Source organism: Pagrus major, chromosome 8, assembly GCF_040436345.1.
Source record: "Pagrus major chromosome 8, Pma_NU_1.0".
NCBI lineage: Eukaryota > Metazoa > Chordata > Actinopteri > Spariformes > Sparidae > Pagrus > Pagrus major.
Window position 1 is genome coordinate 3,128,083 of NC_133222.1, and position 18,644 is coordinate 3,146,726.

The 18,644-nt window shown below is 45.9% G+C and overlaps 1 protein-coding gene across 1 annotated transcript in view; it reads right to left on the minus strand.

Moving 5' to 3' along the window:
• Positions 1–2,014: 2,014 nt before the first annotated feature.
• grm8b (glutamate receptor, metabotropic 8b) overlaps positions 2,015–18,644 on the minus strand; it is a 117,783-nt gene continuing 101,153 nt past the window's right edge. Inside the window, exons 7-10 of the mRNA XM_073472134.1 lie at positions 17,415–17,554; positions 15,083–16,018; positions 4,043–4,289; positions 2,015–2,208 (exon numbers count right to left, since the gene is read on the minus strand). Of these exons, the coding sequence (XP_073328235.1) occupies positions 2,159–2,208; positions 4,043–4,289; positions 15,083–16,018; positions 17,415–17,554 (1,373 nt within the window). The 3' untranslated portion in view covers positions 2,015–2,158. The remainder of the gene's footprint in view (positions 2,209–4,042; positions 4,290–15,082; positions 16,019–17,414; positions 17,555–18,644) is intronic.

Below are 18,644 nucleotides of genomic sequence, written 5' to 3' on the forward strand. Positions count from 1 at the left end.
AATCAAACCTGTGGAGGACTCCAGACGAGCCGTTTCATCCTCAGCCTTTATTTCAGCGATGAAGACGGAGCTTCTTTTCTTTCAGCTGGCTGCGAGAGCGAGAAACGGGAGCCGTGTCGAGGGAAATAAAAGCAGGACGCCCGGAGGCTTCATCACTCAGGCTGTACCTGTCCTCGTCTTCTCTGCCAGGAGATGCAGAAATATTCATTACATGCATGAGGAGCTCTCTCTGGCAGCTCTTATTGATCCGGCCTCTCCTGTTCTTCAGCACGTATCGATCACATCGACTGCCTTTTTTTTAAAAAAGTCTGTAATGAGGCGCACACTGTGCCGAGTTTCCTGCCAGACTCTCAGGTTTGTATGTTAAAGGTCGGATCCGGTGTGGAAGGAGTTCCTGTTCATTTCCTGCTCTGCAGCTTCGTCCGGTTGGGAGGTGAAGTTACTCTGTTCTCTCTGGTCACCTCCCGCTGATCATCCGCTATTCGCACAATGAAAAATGTTCTTTCTCGTTAAATCAGAGCTCACATTCGTACACGTCGTCTTCATGAGGATCACTGGACAAACGCAGATGTGCAGCCGCTCCAGTGGAGTTTCAGCGACGACGATCTACACCGGTTACTTGCTTCACTTGGCTCAATCTCTCCAGAATGATTCGGTTTAACTGCTTTTTAATGGTAAGATTTAGTAGCTGTCATGTGAAACCAACAACCACCTGGAGGCATCTGTGAGGTCTATCGGTCCCCTCATCTGTATTCATAACAACGAGATCCGGAGCGAAATCAGTTAAGTTCAGAGAAATCACTGTAATCAGTGGGTGCGGGCGAAATACGTCTACGTTCTAGACGATGCTCTCGGTTGCAGCAACGATTCAGCAGCAACCCAGAAGCGTCTTTTCCTGCTGCTCTGTGGAGAAAACGCACCAAGTTTATTTTTGACAGAAGCGGACGACAGCTGCGTCAACCTGCACTGAGTAGATCGAGCCAGACAGGAAGTCAGACAACGGCATAGTGCATCCGGTCACTTTTCATAATAAACCCCCCCGTGCAGCTACGTAGCCTATTCAACCACAGTAGAAGCACAGAAATCAAGGGGGAAATGACAAAATAAACACATTCTGAGCAAGATATCAACATCAAGGGCTCCTGGTAGGATATGAAGCCGCGCGGAGGACAGAAACAAAATGGCGTGGACAACACGAGGTAGCAGAGATGCAAAGATGGTGCCGGATGCTGCTCGCCAGCCTGCTAACTAGCATTTAGCAGGCCAGCTATCGTGGCTGGCTAACATGTCAATGCTCTAAACCTGTGAAACAAAACTCACGTCCCTGATTGGTTCAGTGTGGTTCAAGTGAGGAGCTCTGGTGTATCAGAGTTTTTTAGGGTTAGAAGTAATCTGTTATCTCCCCACATAGCTAGCTCGCTAACAAGCTACATGTAGCAGCCATTTTAATGAACATCGACATGCAGCTTAAAGACTTTTTCTCTCCGCTGGAGGACGATGAAGACGACGCCTCACCGACCAGAATAAAAACATTAACGTGCATCATCTTCGTTTGTTCTTCTCTCAGTTGAACAGAACGAGCCGTGGCACCGACTTGTGAAACATTCCTTTATTATAAATAGATCATTTGTATAAAAAACTGCATGCTTCAATTCAACCATGGCATTTAGACATTTTCACAACCAAAAGCTACTTGTTCAATTAGCCGAAAAAACAGCGACGGACTCATCTCATAATGCAGGTCGACGGACGGACGACATGAGACAAGAACCAGAAATTTTCACAACCACAAGTTTTTTTTTTTTTAAACGTACAATTAGAATAACAACAAATATGGTTGGTCCCCACAATTTCTTTTTTGTATTTCTTTTTGAAGACTTGTTTTAATTTTTTTTTTTCCCCAGGTTACCATCCCGCTGCTTCCTCGCGGGTGGTTTTGACTTGTGATCCTTTCAGGTTTTTGGCGCCGGTCAAGCCGGTTCCCTGCTGTCTGTAAACATAAAAACACCACACGTGTTGCTTCAGTTCGTCAGTCGTTCAGATTGTTCAGAGCGCCTCCTTTTTTCTGTCTTGAGCTCTGATGACGCCTCCTCTGAGTCCGTCTGAACTCTGCTCGTTAAATGTCCCGCGACGTCTTCGTGTCCAAGGCGTTGTTTTTTCACATGGCGTGGTTGGTGTAGCTGACGTAGGTGTTTTTTGTTGGCGGCACTGAGGAGAGAAAAACAAACAGCAGTTTGGTAAAATGGCAACTTCTCTGACCTTTAGTCAGGTTTAGTTCAGAGGCTGATTTCTGATCAGTGGATGTCAGAAGGCAACAGATAACGAGGCAGCAAAACTAACATCTGATTCTTGAGATTCTTGACATTTCTAGCGGCACCTTCAGGACATTTTTCAGGACTCTCAACACTCTAAGAACAGCATGATTAATCCTCTGAACACTGTGGACTTGGACTTTTGAAGCATTCGGACCGAACGAGTGTTTTAATCTGATGAAGTTAATCTGTAACTGAATCTTCCTCTCTGACTGAACGCTGCAGGATTACAGAGGAAGTTCAGGCCTGTGTGAGGCTGAGAAAGTAAAACTGATGTGAGCTGCAGCTCGTTAGATTATAAGCAGATCAGTTCAGTCAGCACGTCTCTGATGAGTAAACAATCCGACGTCTCCCGGTTTTTCTGCTGACGGACCGAGAAGCTGCTTTGAAGTGAAACTCTGAGCGGTAAACAGTTTGGCTTCATCAGATCTGCTCCCAGGTGACGTCTAAACAAAGTCGAGTCAACTTCCTGTTACATCCTCATTACTGCAGAGAGGCCTCACTCTTACTCCGACCGGTCTTTGTTCAGAGAATAACTAAAGGTGTTTGTGGTTCATCATCACGTGCTGCCTGATTGTACGGACTGGTAAATGCCTGTTTACTGTCTTCATCGCCATCAGATAGGAAGATTTTTGTTTATGTTTCACGTATTCTCATCTCATTGCTGCATCAAATCTACAAAGCCACGTGAGCTCCACTGACAAACATCTGACGTAGAACGGATCAATGAATCTGTGATTGGACGCCGTCTTTCCAAGTCTGTTTGTCAATGTTTCTGTCCTTTTTCAGCTGTAAGTGAAATTCAAACTGTAAATCAGAGGCTCTCAAAGTTTGATGTTGAGGACTGAACAGGAAAACCCGTGAACTAGTCGTGTGATCGGTCTCATGTAGCCCCTTTTTCGACCAGAGCAAACCCAGGTGCTGGTTCCAGGTTGGTTCAACCTTTAAGGAACCGGTTTGTTTTTCTACAGACCCACCGTAGAGTCTCATCATTCAGTCACTGTATACGTCTCCTATTTCCCAGCACTGGTAGGAACCGCTATGGCGGACGACATCGGCTCTTTAAACTTTTGTTTCTTCTCCTGCTGATGAGTCAGGACATGCTACACTAGCTCTGTTTTTTTTTTTTTTAAATGGCTGTCACGAGCGGTTTCAGCTGGTCCTTGGACAAAATAACTCCACCACCAGCCCCTGACGTAAGGGATCCTTCTGTTGGTGCCGCTCTGGTTTTCCCAGCCGAGAGCCGGTTCTATTGCAAAGAACTGGTTCCAGATCTGAACCAGCACCTGAACCGCCTCGGTCGAAAAGGTAATAATGTAATTTGTACATAAAAAGAAGAAGTTTTTATTCTACTTGCATCTTCGTCAGTCTTTCTGACCGGACACGGATCCAATTCTGTTTCGTCATGTCGAGTCGGGCTGAGTTACTGAAAACCCAACATTTCCTGATTTTGCTGCTTCATAATAAAAAGCTTTTAAATCAATAAATAATGTTTATTATTTATCATTATTAAGAATCTATAGGAAATGAAGCGTGTTCATCACTGAATTAGCAGAGCTTTGCTTTGGAGAGGAAAAAGTATTCACAGCTGCTCCTTTGACTAACTGCTCAGGATGAGTGCGTCTGTAGTTACATTAATATAATAACTAAAGTTAGTTCAGTTCTGATTTCATGGACCTGCTTCCACCTATTGAAAGGTGGTAAAGTCAGAAGCCCCTCAGCCCACTCACCGCTGGCCTCCACGCCCTCGCACAGCTCCGTCTTCACCTCGCCGTTGGGCCGCTCGGCCGCCAGCTGCGACAGCTTGCTGGTCATGGTGGCGGCGGTGACGATGGCCTTGAAGCTGCGTTTGCGTTTGGGGACGTTCTGCTCGGGGTGGAAGATGATGATGTAGACCTTCGGCATGTAGAGCATGCCCAGGGAGACGGAGGCGCTGAGGCTGAGGGAGACGGTCAGCGTGGCCGTCTGGATGTACATCTGAGGAGAAAAACAGAGGAGGGAGGAGTCACAGGGCGGCCAATGAGAGTCAGGAAGACAGCAGGACATCGTCTTTACCGATCATCACCATAACTATGAGAAACTTTTACTGTGAAGTGAAGATCTATTATTGTATTCTCGTGACTCACGTATCCGTCACTGAACTGGATTTTTGACAGTTTTGAAAACACTTTTTCTCTCGACTGCGTGCAGAAAAAACCGGAAAAATGTACTTTAATGTTAATCTGAAGGCCTGAACTCAGCAGCGATATTTCCATCAGCCTTCATTAAAGCAACAGATGGTCGACTCCGCTCGCTTCATTTGCTGGAATCAGTCTAGTGACTCGTGTTAGCGGCTGCTCGGGCTGATACTCTGGCTCCTGACCAGCCGTCACTTAAGAGTTTTTTTTAAACTCTCCAGCTGACTGGTGGGAAAGTCAAAGTGGTGAATAATATCCTGGTTGATGTGTTTTGATCAGTTTATTTAGCTTTTTTAAAAATTATTATTATTACTGCTACTGCTCATAAAACTCAACACAGATCTTCACATTAAGAGCTGATCAGGACAGAGGAGCGATTACTGTTTTTGAGCTGAGTTTTAATGTGAAACATCTGCAGGAAGTTATTAGCTTCAATGTCAGTAGCTTAATAAAAAATGCCCGCTACGTAGGGTAAGGTCTCAGGAGGACTCAGCAGAGGAAGAAGTATTCAGTAGCTTTACTTTAGCTAAAGTTAAAAGAAGCCACCTGCATCGTCTCATATGCAGCAGCACTCAGTTACACCTGTAAACACACTTTAATGTGTAAAACTGTTGGAGTTGCCCTTTAAGTCTCAGTCGTGCGAGTGTTTGACTGTCGGCGCTCCATCATGTGAGCAGCTGGACGATCATTAACTGATAATCTCTGTCTCTTTAAACAGGATCAACAACGGAGCAGAGAAACACCACGACCCTCTCTCTCTCTCTCCTCGTCTCAGTTTGACAGATGACCCTGAACGCATCATTAGGCTCCGTGCTGCGTTTATGAGCCAGTACGAGACTATTGATTCTCGGTGTTGTTATCTCTGTCTGCGGTGTGCTGTGAAGGCCTCTCGAGTGTAACTGCGGGTCTTTACTGACAGAAGGAGGCATTTAGAAAACTGATCCACAGTCAGGCACACTGTGAACCTGAACCCAGCAATCTCCCCTCACGTCATACTCCAGAGCTTTCAAAACCAAGCTAAAAATTAAAGTGACTATTTATTTATCTATTTATTTTTAGTGGTTAACGACAGAGCAACAGCAACAGAGTGTAACCCTTCAGTCACAAGTGGAACAAAGTGGAGGCTGTGCTGAACATCTGGGCAGCTGAATACCCAGATGTTGGACGGTTTCTTCTCTTTCATCATACATCCATGATGCACAGCGCAAACTGGAAACTTTGTGTTGCTTCTTTATTTGAATATTGTGTTTTAATGACCGTGACACTCGTTCTGCTGCTCCTCAGACTTCAGAAGACGTCACAGAAACAAACAAGAAGACGTTTTTGTTGTTTATATGTGATAATAAAGTCCATAACTGAAGAAATGCAACAGTAAATATTATATTCACGTCAGTTATCGAGAAATACATGCAAAGCTGAAACCACAGAGCCTGAATGAGACATCCACGTGGACGCTGAGGGCGAAAAGGTCGAGAGTTGTAACAGGAAACATTAAAGTCGTCCGTGCTCTCTCTCGTCATCGCCGTTGATCCTGATAAAAACTCGTTTTGGGGTGAAAACCAACCGCCTGCTGCGGCACGAAGAAACCCAGTTATTCAAGCTTTCTCCACCACACACACACACACACACACACACACACACACACACACACACACACACACACACACACACACAGCATGCAGAGCTCAACCAGGCAGCACAAACCTGTTTCCTCTTCCCACCCTCCAGCATCTGTCACAACACACCTGTGCACACGCTCCCACACAAACACCGCCTAGCCGTCACCGCTGCCCAGAGACCGCCCACGTCGTCATGGCAACCACCCCACGTTAAGTCGATGCCCGGGTTAATGGTCCTCTGACTGAGCGTCGAACTGACGGCGGGGGGAATCCTCGACGGGGGCTCGGCTCAGCCAACAGGACGGGGAAAAAAGGGAAGGAGAGGAAGGAAGGGAAAAAGGAAAACGAGGCGACAGATGGCGAGTTTTTCCCCCCCGAGAGCCCCAAAAACAACGACGACGGTGATTCCAGCAAGGCATCAAGGAATCATTATGAAAATGTATGACAGACAGCGAAGCATAAACTCATTTGTGGGCCTGAGAGAAAGAACAAGCTGTAAAGTGATTTATGCGGTCGCTCCGACTCAAGCTGTCGCTGCAAAAAACCATCGCCAGGAACGGTGTGAAGGTCAGACGAGTGTGAAGACGTGTTGGAGGAACAGCACTCTGTGTTATAAAAGTCACATTAAGGGATGTTTCGTTTCCTCCTATAGCAGAATGACACGGACCTTTTTCTAAACGAGACCAGGAACCTACTGTGTGGAGAAATGTGTCTGTAACGACAATATTTCCATCTGATGGAGCCTTCAAAAAAGTTTTGGTTTCACTCAGTGTGGGAAACTTTAAATCCTCTGAAAGGGGAAGTTTATAAAAGGTTCGGGGAGGTTAATGGAGGGCTGAGTCCAGTGACCGGACGGCTCTGTGTCTCTGTGACCTGGACGCCACCTTCCCGCCTGATCAAAGCAGCTGGTTCAGAGCTCAGCGCTGTGGGAGTCTGAGCGGAGAGCAGCTGAGGCCCCGAGTGAAACTGGAGCAGCTATAATCTGAACGTCAGAAGAGACCAGGTGGAAGAACCAGACGGGCTCACACAATGAAAGAATATGCAGGACAGTTAACACATTTTTCATCGTTGTGGGAGATTGCGATCGCCCCAGAGAGCTCAGAAAAGGAATAAAACTCCTAACCGTCGGAGGAAGTTGTCTGATGTATATTCAGACGGATCAGAAGTTTCAGTTTTTGTTGGTAATGTGATTCTGCTCATTCCTGTTCATCTGTGTCTCCTCATCTGGCCTGGAGCAAACTTTCCCCTCATACAAGTAAGAAAAAAACAAAAGACACGCTGCTTAAATGACGGCTATGGATGGCAGGCAATAACACCGCGGCTGCTATTGACTTTTCTCTCCACAAGTCTGAGGCTCATAACGAAGATAAGCGGCGGAGCAAAGCTAATCGCTGCTCACACACAGTTTTTATAAAGAGGAGCAGAATAAATTGGTCGCAGTCAGAAGGCATCGACAGCAGGTTTTAATGTTGTTCATCACGACAACAACAAAACATTGAGCAGCGAGTGAATTGCCCTGTAAAGAAGGGCCTCACAAACAACTAAAGAAATGAGACTTTCATTAAATTATCTATACTTAATGTTTATATGATTGTTGGTGGCAAAAGTCCACACATCGTTTCCTCCAGTAGAAGTTCAGATACTAAAAAAAAGACTCTGGTAAAAGTAGAAGTACTGATTCAACGTCTTTACTAAAGTAAAAGTAATTAAGTACAAAGTATCCCTCTGAAGGACATTTCTAAAACTTCATCTGTCCCAGCTGTTCCTGAACGCACCACAAAGATAGTTGATTGAGTCTCATTCCCAGGACGTCAAATAGCCACATGTTGGGTTGGTAAAGCGTCCCGAGCAGCAACAAAGTGAGAAAATAAGAAAAATCTCTGCAGATACGAGACACTAACACGACTTTTCTCCCCGTTCTGGTCTCCCTCTCTGTCTGCTTACGTCTTCTTACGTCTTTTTTACATCATGTATGAAAATAAAATAAAATATACAGATAGAAAACACAGCATGGTCTAAAACTGTGACCTTAAAAATGTGGTTTCAAAGCTGCGGACGGCCCAGCGGCGCCGTAAATCTTCAGAAACTTTACGTCTGAATGGATCACAACGATCCATTTGTTTTAATTTGGCTGATGAGGAGTTTAAAGACATCCTTCATTGAGTTTACAGATGAGGTTTTGAGTCAGCACTCTTACACACTCGCCACAGTACTCTGATTACTCTGACTCTTCACCTTGAAGGATCAGTCCACAGCTCTTTAAGCTATCGTGTGCGGTTTGGTTACACCTGGAGAAACATGTGTGAGGACTGAGGCATATTCTTGTCTAATTTCTATCCTCCCAGATAAATCCTGGCAGTGTAGCGGTTGTTGGCGCTGATAATAACACTAATAATAGCACCGTTAGCATATTAATATGATAAAGTAGCTCATCAGTCGAGGTCAGAAGAGTTAGATTCCCCGGAGGAGCAGCTGTGGGCGGAAGCTGCATGTTAATCTTCTCTGGGATCCTCCGGCTGGATATCAAAGCCCGGCTCATTATGTATGGAGGCAGCGTGACTCTCTCCCAGCGGCCCTGACTCCTCTCCGTCTACCTGTGAACGGGAACGCCTCCTCGGGCAGCCGGTGGTGCGTTCAGGGCCCGGCACTTCTGATGTGCTTATTAGTCATTCTCTGGCTTCCCTCTCTCTCTCTGTTGGCCTCAGCTGGAGCCGGCACACAGTCGACTGCTGCTGCTGCTGCAAATGTCACGAGCGAGCGTCCTGCTCCAGATTCACAACCGGACCTGAAAGATCAGCTGATTAGTTCAGGTTCAACACAGTTACGATGGAGTCTAATTATCTTTGGGTCTATTTTCGGACTGGTTAGAACTTAATTTATGCACGTCAGCGTCAGGTACATTTCAACAGGTCAGCTTTGGTTCGGGTCAAAATTGCGTAGACGTCTGTTTTAAGGTCAGAGCAGAAGTCCAGCAGAGACAGACAGAGACAGACTGTACTTGTCCACTCTTTGTGCAAACCCACATGTACAGAACAATCACTGGGACAAATGGACAAAATGTTTTTCACACGTTTTTCTTCTTCTTCTTCCTCCTCTTCTTCTCCTCCTTTGCTTCATGAATGAAATGACTGTGGTCACATGCGGTCCAGACCAGCTCTGAATGTGAGTTATCAGGTCTCAAACGCGTCCTGAATGCCTTCACACCTGTGTTCACAGCTGTTCACTTGTGTTCAGATCACGCAGGGCGGGTTTGGTGATAGCAGGTCTGAACCGGGCCAGATCAGAAAAGAGCTCCGTGTGTCGGAGACGTTTGTCGATTTAAATCCGTCCAAGATGAATTTGACTGTGAAGCGTTTCAAACCCAGACGCTGAATATTTGACGGAGCTGAGGGCGCTCACACGCTGAATATCTCAGGCCACAAATAGACATTCAGCTTCATAAATAACACGGTGAGAGGCTGACAAAGTGTCGACGAGTGTACGGCGGGTTAATATTACTGAACGGGGCGACAGAAACGCTCTGCTGTCATCTTCATCGACTGGATGTTCAACCCTAAAGTACAGAATGAAGATCTGCAGCGAGGACGGGGATCAATAAACGCTCTGTTTCAGAGCTGTGTTTTAATAAGTCACTTTAATGAAGAGCTTTATCTTTATTAAGTTACTCTACACTCCCACAGAGCGACAGAGGAGGAGGAGGGGAGGTTTACAGCCCGACTGTTTCAGGCTGCTGAGAGGATGAAACAGAAACGATGATACAGACGTTCCTTCCTGATCGGGTCTGATCAGTCAGACCTCGTGCCTCTAAGAAAACGAAGACATCAGCTCGTGCTACCAGTGGCTCATTTGACATGGATAAAAAAAAATTACAGGCGTCGGTGGCCTTGTCGTTTGTGCAGGCGGCTGTTGTCCAACTAAATTCTGAGTGACAATTCAGGAGACAAGCTGTTATGAGAGCGATTTGTGAATGTTCCTCTGTTTAGCAGCATCATCAACCCTGCATGAAGCGCCAAAACTGGTGCCTGGTGGGATAATCCTATCAAAGAGGTTGTGGTGGTTACGAGAAAACTTTCCAGAAATTCCTAAATCCGTCCTGATCAACATGCATGTGGAAGGAGGACGATACGGCACGTTTTGTACAAATGTCGATACGGGAGGACTTCTGGTGGCGCTAAAACATAATGGATGTGCAGCGGTGAGCTCCTCAGAGTCTTTGTTTGTGAAGGACCTCCTATCATTATAAAAAAGCATCAAAACCAGTTCAACGTAAGTATGAAAGGAGGAAGATTGCAAAGGAGTCATAAGCCGAACATGACAACGAACAAAACACAGGAAAACTCTGAACAAAAAGAGGATGGCGACAGTGAAGAAACAACGGCAGGAGAAGCTAACCAGAGCGCTCTGCTGGAGAGTCTGACTCTTCTCTCCAACGAGCTAAAGGACTCTAAACAAGATATGAATTTTAAAACTTTGCAAGAAGACTGTACTGAGTTTAAAGACTAAGTTTTACTCGAGCTGCAGAGTCAAAAAACAAACCCGGATGGCAGATCTGGAGTCGGCCTGCCTCGAGATGGACGTCACGCTGCTGGAGTGACGGAAGATAAAGACGGGAGATCAGACATTGAACTTGCGACTGAGCCATTTAAAAAAACAGCTGTGGATATGTGGAGCTCCACGACCTCCACTCAGAGATCAATAATAGTTCATTTCCTACAGTTTCATGTCAAAGAACCGGTCCTGAAGAATGCAGAGGCAGCAGAGGATTGAACTCAACGGCGAGCGACTTTACTTTGACGACTGATGCCTGCCTGTGACACGTACATATGGACGCATCTGTGGTTTGGACGAATGTTAACTGATAACATTTCATCCTGCTGACTGGGCTGTAGTGTGGATGAAGCCTCACAGGTCCACTTATAGCTGCAAATATACAGCGATGTTTAAATTATATTCCTCTGCAGCATTAACTCACGAAATTCCCTCAAAGTGCTTCTTTCATCACAGTCAGTGCGCCCCACACGCAGACGCGACTGCACGCTGACGCTCACATAAACATATTCATCGCTAAAGACGCTGAATCTCTGATGTCTGAGCCCGGAGGTGACGCGTCCTTCAACACGACATCAAACACACACAGTTACCTCAGTGGGCTTCCAGGAAGGAGGAAGAAGAAAGTGAAACGTTCATTAAAAAAAACAATAAAGATGACTTCTTATTTTCCTTCCTGAAGCAGCTGCGTCTGACAATTATCGTCACTTTCTGGCAGACAAACAACAATCAGTCGCTCTGTACGCTGTCATTAGGCAGGTTTGAAAGAAGGGAGGGTTTACGTGTCTCGCAATCTTTTGTTTCTTCAGTTTCAGCACAATTACCTCGATCCATGGGTGGATACTGGCCTCAGCTGAGATCTGATTGGCACCAGAAGTCCCCATGTTCACTTCAAAGCACTTAATTGGCTGAATTTTGAAAGAATAAATGACATTTGAACGAATAACAATGTTGTCTGGTGCCTGAGCTTTGTGTCGTTTCAAAGACAAAACCAGGTTTATGTGCAGACATGAAATTAAGTGTCTAACACACACAGACCTCCCACATTACAGCCGGTCCTGCTGTGTTAAGTACGACCCTGTGATTTAGAAAAATGTAAAGCTGACATTTGACTTTAAATTGTCCACAAAGCTGGACCAGATGAGCAGAGAGCCCCTGCTGAGAAAATATACAGTTTTTCACTTTCAGCTTTAAAGTCGCTGTGTGTCAGAGAAATGATGATGATGAAACTCCAGGAAATGATTTTTTCTCCAAAGAAGATATAAAGCATCGAGGAGTGAAAGAGTTGATAGATGGAAAAAAAAAACAGTCAAATAAATGTGGAGGAGCCTGACAGAGAGACGAAGAGCTCAGGATGCTGAGAGGAAAAATGTTTTTCTGAAAAATTCACCACAGAGTCTAAAAAAGTGTCGAACTACTGGGAGTGTTTGCATGAATCTTTCCTTAGAAACATGCTGCTCGTGGGCAAAATATCACCTCACGGAAAGAATTAAGACCCCAAATCCACCTGGTATCAACATGTGATGATCTACAACAAAATCATAAGTGTAGTTTACGTTTGCATCGTGTTTCTTCTCACGCTCGCTGTTCGAGTGCAGCAGCTGCAGATTCTTTTTTTGAAGATAAACTGAACCTGGCCGAGAATCCGCGAGCAGCTGAGTGGGAGTTACGGCTACTGAAAAGGCCAAACCGACAGTCGATCAACAGCGCTGATCCCTCGCTAAATGAACAGGGCTGACCTCTGACCTCCCGCAGTCTACTTCCTGGCGGGTTGACATTTAGCTTTAAGAGAAACTCCGACATCACTTCAATCTTTCTTTACCTTTGATTCCTGCTTGCGTGTAAACTGAGCTAAAAAGTCTCCGGCTGATTTTCTTTCGGGCTTCTGTTCCCCTGTATGATCCAACATCCAGGATCCCTCCCTGCTCTACCTGAGAGCTTAAACATGTTGTTGGGATCTCCATCGTGAACGATGAGATGGGGTCACGTTGTGCCGGGGTAGGTCGAGAACAAAACACTTGCACCAAATCATCCTGTATCGAGGCAACAGAAGAGTTTCTGTTCGAACGATTTCGCTGCATAAATCAACTCAGACTTGACGTGGATTTAAATTTGAAATGTTGACTCTGACGTACAGCGGTTTATTGATACACCTGGTCTGATTATGTGAAACCTGTCACATTATTCACATGTTTACAGCAGGAAGCTCTGGTCGGTTTGAGCTGCAGCAGCAGAGCTGATGTACAACAGTGTTCAGTGAATAATGGATAAGAAGGCCTGAGGCGGTTGTTGCGTCTCTCTCCACAATTAACTGTGTGGATGCTCCGAGGTCTGAAAAACAAACAGTGCATCTGCTGCTCTGCGTTTACAGAAAAATATTAAATACGTTCGATTTTTCTGTTTAATTATCTTGGAAATCTTATTCTTTCTACTCCATATCTGCTGGGTGCAGTTTTTCAGTCAGAACCGGAGATTTGTTGCAGAAGAAGTGTCTTCTGTCTGCAGACTTCTGTTCTCTGACGCCTCGGGGAGGGAAAAGCCGCCGGCTGCTTGATGTGACGCCTCAGTCTGTTTGGGGGACAGCGATGTAATCTTCATCTGAGCATGTCTGAGTGTTCGGTCTAGATCTGCTGCATCAGTCTTTTTCTCGGGGTAAAAATAACACGAGGTAAAAGCTGAGACTGCTGTCGGCCATTTCCAGTCCCTGTCAGATCAGAGTACACCTGAACATGTCAGATACGCTCTTCTCCTCAAGACTGCACCTGTTGGCTTTTTCTGGGGTCATCGTACGTGATATTCTTACCCGGCTGCTCCCAGTCGTCATTATTTGACTCGTTCAAGTGATTGGTTAACAAAAATTTGAGAAAACTGCTTCAAGCTTTTGTGCTGCTGTTACTGATTTCCCTCACACGGTCTTGAAAAATTAGATTTCATGTCCAAAATGTCATCACCAGTCGTGCAGAGTTCCCAGTTCACATCCCAAACATCCCCTTCAGATCCTCAGTAACTGAACAGTAGCAACAGAAAAAGACTGATAAACTATATTTAGAGGAGATCTCAGCGAATCGCTCCACCTGTCCTCTAGATCTCCCCACAGACACGATAATGAGCAAAATCCTCCATCTGGCAGCTCCCTTACTGCAAACTCAACCCAAAAAACTGTTGTCTGAATGTGCTAAATTTAATTCTGCTCTAATTAGTTTTGTGTCGAGAGGCTGCAGAGCAGACTGGGCTGCGCCTGTGGTGATCAGAAACTAATCAATCATCAATCAGTCAGTCAGAACAGAGTGTGGCCTTCAGTTAGGCCCAATCTCATTTACAAGTTTTACCCCCGACCCCCCTCTGAACAGAGATACAACGAGCAGTGGTTCAAATTTCTCCCCTATGAAATGTGACAACCCCCTCAAGACCCTCATACGTCGTCAGTCGACGACAGTGTTGGCGTTTTGGCCGGACATTTTCAATATGGCGTCTTCGGCTGCAGGGAAGTCTAATGTTAGCAGTGCTTTATAGGCTAACATTAGCAACCCATGCTCCTACCCCACCAGTCTGCACTGATATTAGAGGAGCGGTGCCAGGTGCAGCAACTTCACCGCTGGACTTAAGTTATATTTCAGGCCTCATACACCATCAAAGGCCGGGATGCAACATTGAAATACGTCAAAATGCACAAATCAGCAGTAACAATGTAACGTTAGCGAGTTAGCTGGTTAGCTGGTTAGCTCCTGAGACAATCAACAAACTAAACAAACGGTTCTTCCCTCTTATTTCTTATAGCTTAATGTCTTTTAGTGCAGCAGTGACATGTCAGCAAAAATGGCGTCTCGACGAGTGTAGCAACTGATTTAAGCTGAAAATGTCAGATCAAGAAGTTCTCATTATTAACGGCCAAAATTCATTAAAAAGTGGACACGGTTTGCTTTAAATAACTCGTTATCGGAGCAAATAATATGTCTGACCCGTGACCGTTGAGGGCTCTTGTACAATCCCTGCCAAGTTCAACTCGTCTTTGGAAATGACAATGAATGGCGAGCTCAGCAGCGTGTGTGGCAGCTCGCTGTCCGCCGTCATTGTTGTGTGAACGTGTGTGTTAAAGGGTGAATGAGCATCATTCACAGAGTAACGGAGCCTCACTGGGCTCCTCTAACTGTCTCAACCATACGTCTGTGTATCAGGATACGTCCGCGTGTATTAATATAAAAGTTACAAGTTTTCACAAATATAGCCCAAAAAAAAGAAAAACAGAAAAGAAAAAACATTATTCCAGACTCATCCTGCTGTCATTAGTGTCACACTACAACATGTATGTGTGTGAGTAAATGTAGATGCTGCTGACACTGTATGTTTCCATTTATAAACTCTGCTGCGGGGCAGAACGTTACATTAAACCGCGCCAGTACATTATTTATCAGAGAGGAACACTCACCCGCTCTGCCGACTGTGCCGTGCCAAAGAAGATGGGGATGAAGGCGAGCCAGATGATGCAGGTTGTGTACATAGTAAATCCAATGGGTTTGGCCTCGTTGAAGGTCTCTGGCACGCCGCGCGTCTTGATGGCGTAAACAGTGCATGTGACCATCAAGAGGATGCTGTATCCCAGCGAGCAGATGAGCGACAGGTCGGAGATGTCGCACTTGAGCACGCCGCGAGCGTTCCCGGGATCCTGCGTGCGCTGCTCGCCGTAGTCCACAAAGGTGTGCGGCGGGTCGGCGGCGAACCACACGAGGACACCCAGCAGCTGGACTGAGATCAGAGAGAAGGTGATGACCAGCTGGGAGGCGGGTGAGATGAAGCGTGGCGCCGTCACCGCCTTCTTGCCCTGCTCGAAGATGCGGTGGATGCGGTTGGTCTTGGTGAGCAGAGCGGCGTTGCTGAAGCACATGCCGAGGCCCAGGAAGATTCGACGGAAGGAGCAGACGGCAACATCAGGCGCAGCGATCATGGGGAACGTGATGATGTAACACAGGAAGATGCCCGTCAGAAGCACGTAACTCATCTCCCGTCCAGAGGCGCGAACAATGGGGGTGTCATTGTAGCGGACGAAGGTGACGATGACAAAGGTGGTGGCGATGATGCCCAGAATGGAGATGAAGACGGGCAACAGGGCCCAGGGCGAGTGCCACTCCAGCTTGATGATGGGGATGGGCTGGCAGCCCGTGCGGTTCTGGTTGGGTCTCTTCTCGTAGGGGCAAAGCTCGCAGGTGAACTCGCTGGCCTGGAAGTGGTATCCCTCGCAGCGCTCGCAGTGCCAGCAGCACGGGACGCCCTTCACCACCTTCTTCCTCTCGCCGGTCCGGCAGGGCAGGCTGCACACCGAGGCCGGCAGGGACGGGTCGCCGGTGGTCCACTGCATGACGTCCACCTGGAGGAGGAACCAAGGCGGGTCAACACCTTCATCTTCAGACAGAGAAGCTGAGCAACATCACAATCATCACAGAACGACACGTTTGTTTAACCATCGCTGCAAAGCAGAGTAAATACATGTGCAGGTAACCATAGCAACAGTACTGATGCTTCAGGCCCCGTTAGCTGACGACACACACACACACACACACACACACACTCTCTGACATGGAGGTGGATTTAAACACAGCTGATTTTTCCTTCCTCTTGGTCAATGGACAGAAAACAACTCCCAGGTGTCGACCTCAACACAGCAACAGACTCCCACACAGAGTCAACACAGATTCATAATGTGGAAATATTGCAGGAGTTTACAAAGTTAAGAGAGACGGTTACACCGGAGGGATCACAGAGCTGCCCCCTGCTGGTCAAGATGTCTGTTCATTATTACTTTTCTTGATGACGTTTGGGAAAAATGGGAACAAAATGTGTGTTCCAAGTAGTTTAAGTAGTTTGACTCGTGATCAGCGGGAGGCAACTCTGCAGTTCCTCAAATCACGTTATGACTGTTTCTTTTATAAATGAAGCTTTCCCTCCTGCTGATGTGTTTTTCTTTTGATGCAGAACGAATCTCTGCTGCAGCACTTCAGACAGACTGAGTACCAACAAATGATCTTTATCTTTCATGGAGGAAACATTGTGCTTCAATAAGTAAAGGGGACCTTGAGCTGAGATGTTCTGTTGATTGGCTGTTTCCAAGAAGCAGGTTAGGTAACCTGCTTCTTTTGGTTTGTTAACAAAGAGAAGGTTTAGTTTAACCTCCAACAGACGACTATTTTGCTTTAACTTTAACTCTGAGGTCAAACGCATGGAGAACAATGACAACATCCGCTCATTTCCCAGAAAAACGAAGGTCGAATCAAGGCACAAAGGAAGCACGTCTTCCAGAAAGAGACACGCTCACGCTGGGGGAGCCGGGGATTCGAACCAGCTACCTTTCGATTCCTAGAGCTACAGCCGCCCCAACTACTGTGGAAACGCTACACTGCAAAAGAAAAGGAAGCCGCTGATTAAGGAGGAGAAGAACGTGAATCTCCCAAATTTTCTCCCGTGTTTATGATAATTCTTCACACTTTTTCTGCTTTTAGTAGTCGTAACCTGTTTCTGGCTCTGTACAGAGTGAAGTCTGCTGTACTGTTGTTCCTCGTCCTCCTCTGTGAGTGAGAGACGGACAGAAAAATGTAAAGGAGAACAAATATTTTAAAGATATGTTGAGATAATTCCCGTTTCTTATGTAAAGTCTTAAAGGAAATGGGCTGTAAAATCTGCCACGTCGATGTTTCTGTCAATCGTTGGGGAAGGAACAAAAAAATGAATGAATGAAAAAGTAGTAGATCGAGATTACTGTCCCTTACGTTCAGATGCAGCTGATTGGTCCAGTGTCCGATGACCTTGTACTCTGCCGTCGACCTGTTGTTGATCTGGTACTGGAAGATGTCGTAGCGTCCGGGGGCGTCGCCGTTCTCGTTAAAGGTGACCGGAGTCCCTGCACTTCCTGTAAAGACATAAAGACACGGAAAAAAGACTCAGATGTTGCTCAGGTGTCACAGGTAACACACCAACCTCGCTGCTTTCTTCTGCAGTAAGCGTGGCGTGTGTTCGGTGTGTTACAGGCTTCACATGATGAAATGATGCAGTCTGTGCGAGCAAAGTGTTGTTTGTGTTTGTCTGCCTGTGTCGTCTTTAGGAAAGCGGCGAGCTTTTTATTTCCTCTGGTTTCTCGTTGAGTTTTCCTCTCAGTCTGAATCATCTTATCACAGTTTCTGCGCCGCCTCGTCACCAAAACAACCACACGAACGTCTTGTTGCCATATTGACTAAATCCCTCCTGCCAAGTTAAAATCACATGCTGTCTGACACTGTTCACACTCAGCCTGCACTTTAATAATAATAATAAAAGAAAAACATCTGAAAGAAAATACGCACAAACATTTTCATCTCAACCGTCGACCTCCGTCAGACTCAAATGTTTTCGGCATTTCTCCTGAGCAGTGATGTAAAAACAGCCACAGTGTTGAGACCATGAGGAATAATGATATCCTGACATTTTACATATCGTCCTATATCGTGTTTTCTCACGTGTGAACAAAATAAGTTATAATGGTGTTTTATTTTGTTTAACTCATGATTCTTTTTTGTGCACAAACTTTAGTTGTGAATGTGAATGAAAAGTCATTATCTACTCACCACCATGCCGACTGAAAGTGAAGTTTCGTGGTCAACGAAACATTTCTGGAGCTTCACAACAAAATAGCGTTGCTACCTTCTAACAAACAACTGAATTAAAGTCCTCAGAAGCCCCGAGATCCCAAATTGATTTGAAAAGATGTTATTTACACCCTTGATGGGCGGTCCAGCTCGTGCACCCACAGGGGATGCGTTCCAATACTCATACTACCATAAAGAAAGATTTAATATGTCCCAGTATGAAGTATGTGAGATGCAGTATGCCAAAAATACCAGGATGTCCTACTAGATCCGGTCACATTTTGCAGTGTGCAAGCCAGCGTGCTTTTCTGGCTGTTCTGACCCACAATCCTCTGTGCAGCAGAAGATATGTCACATATGTCACATGAATGTAAACGA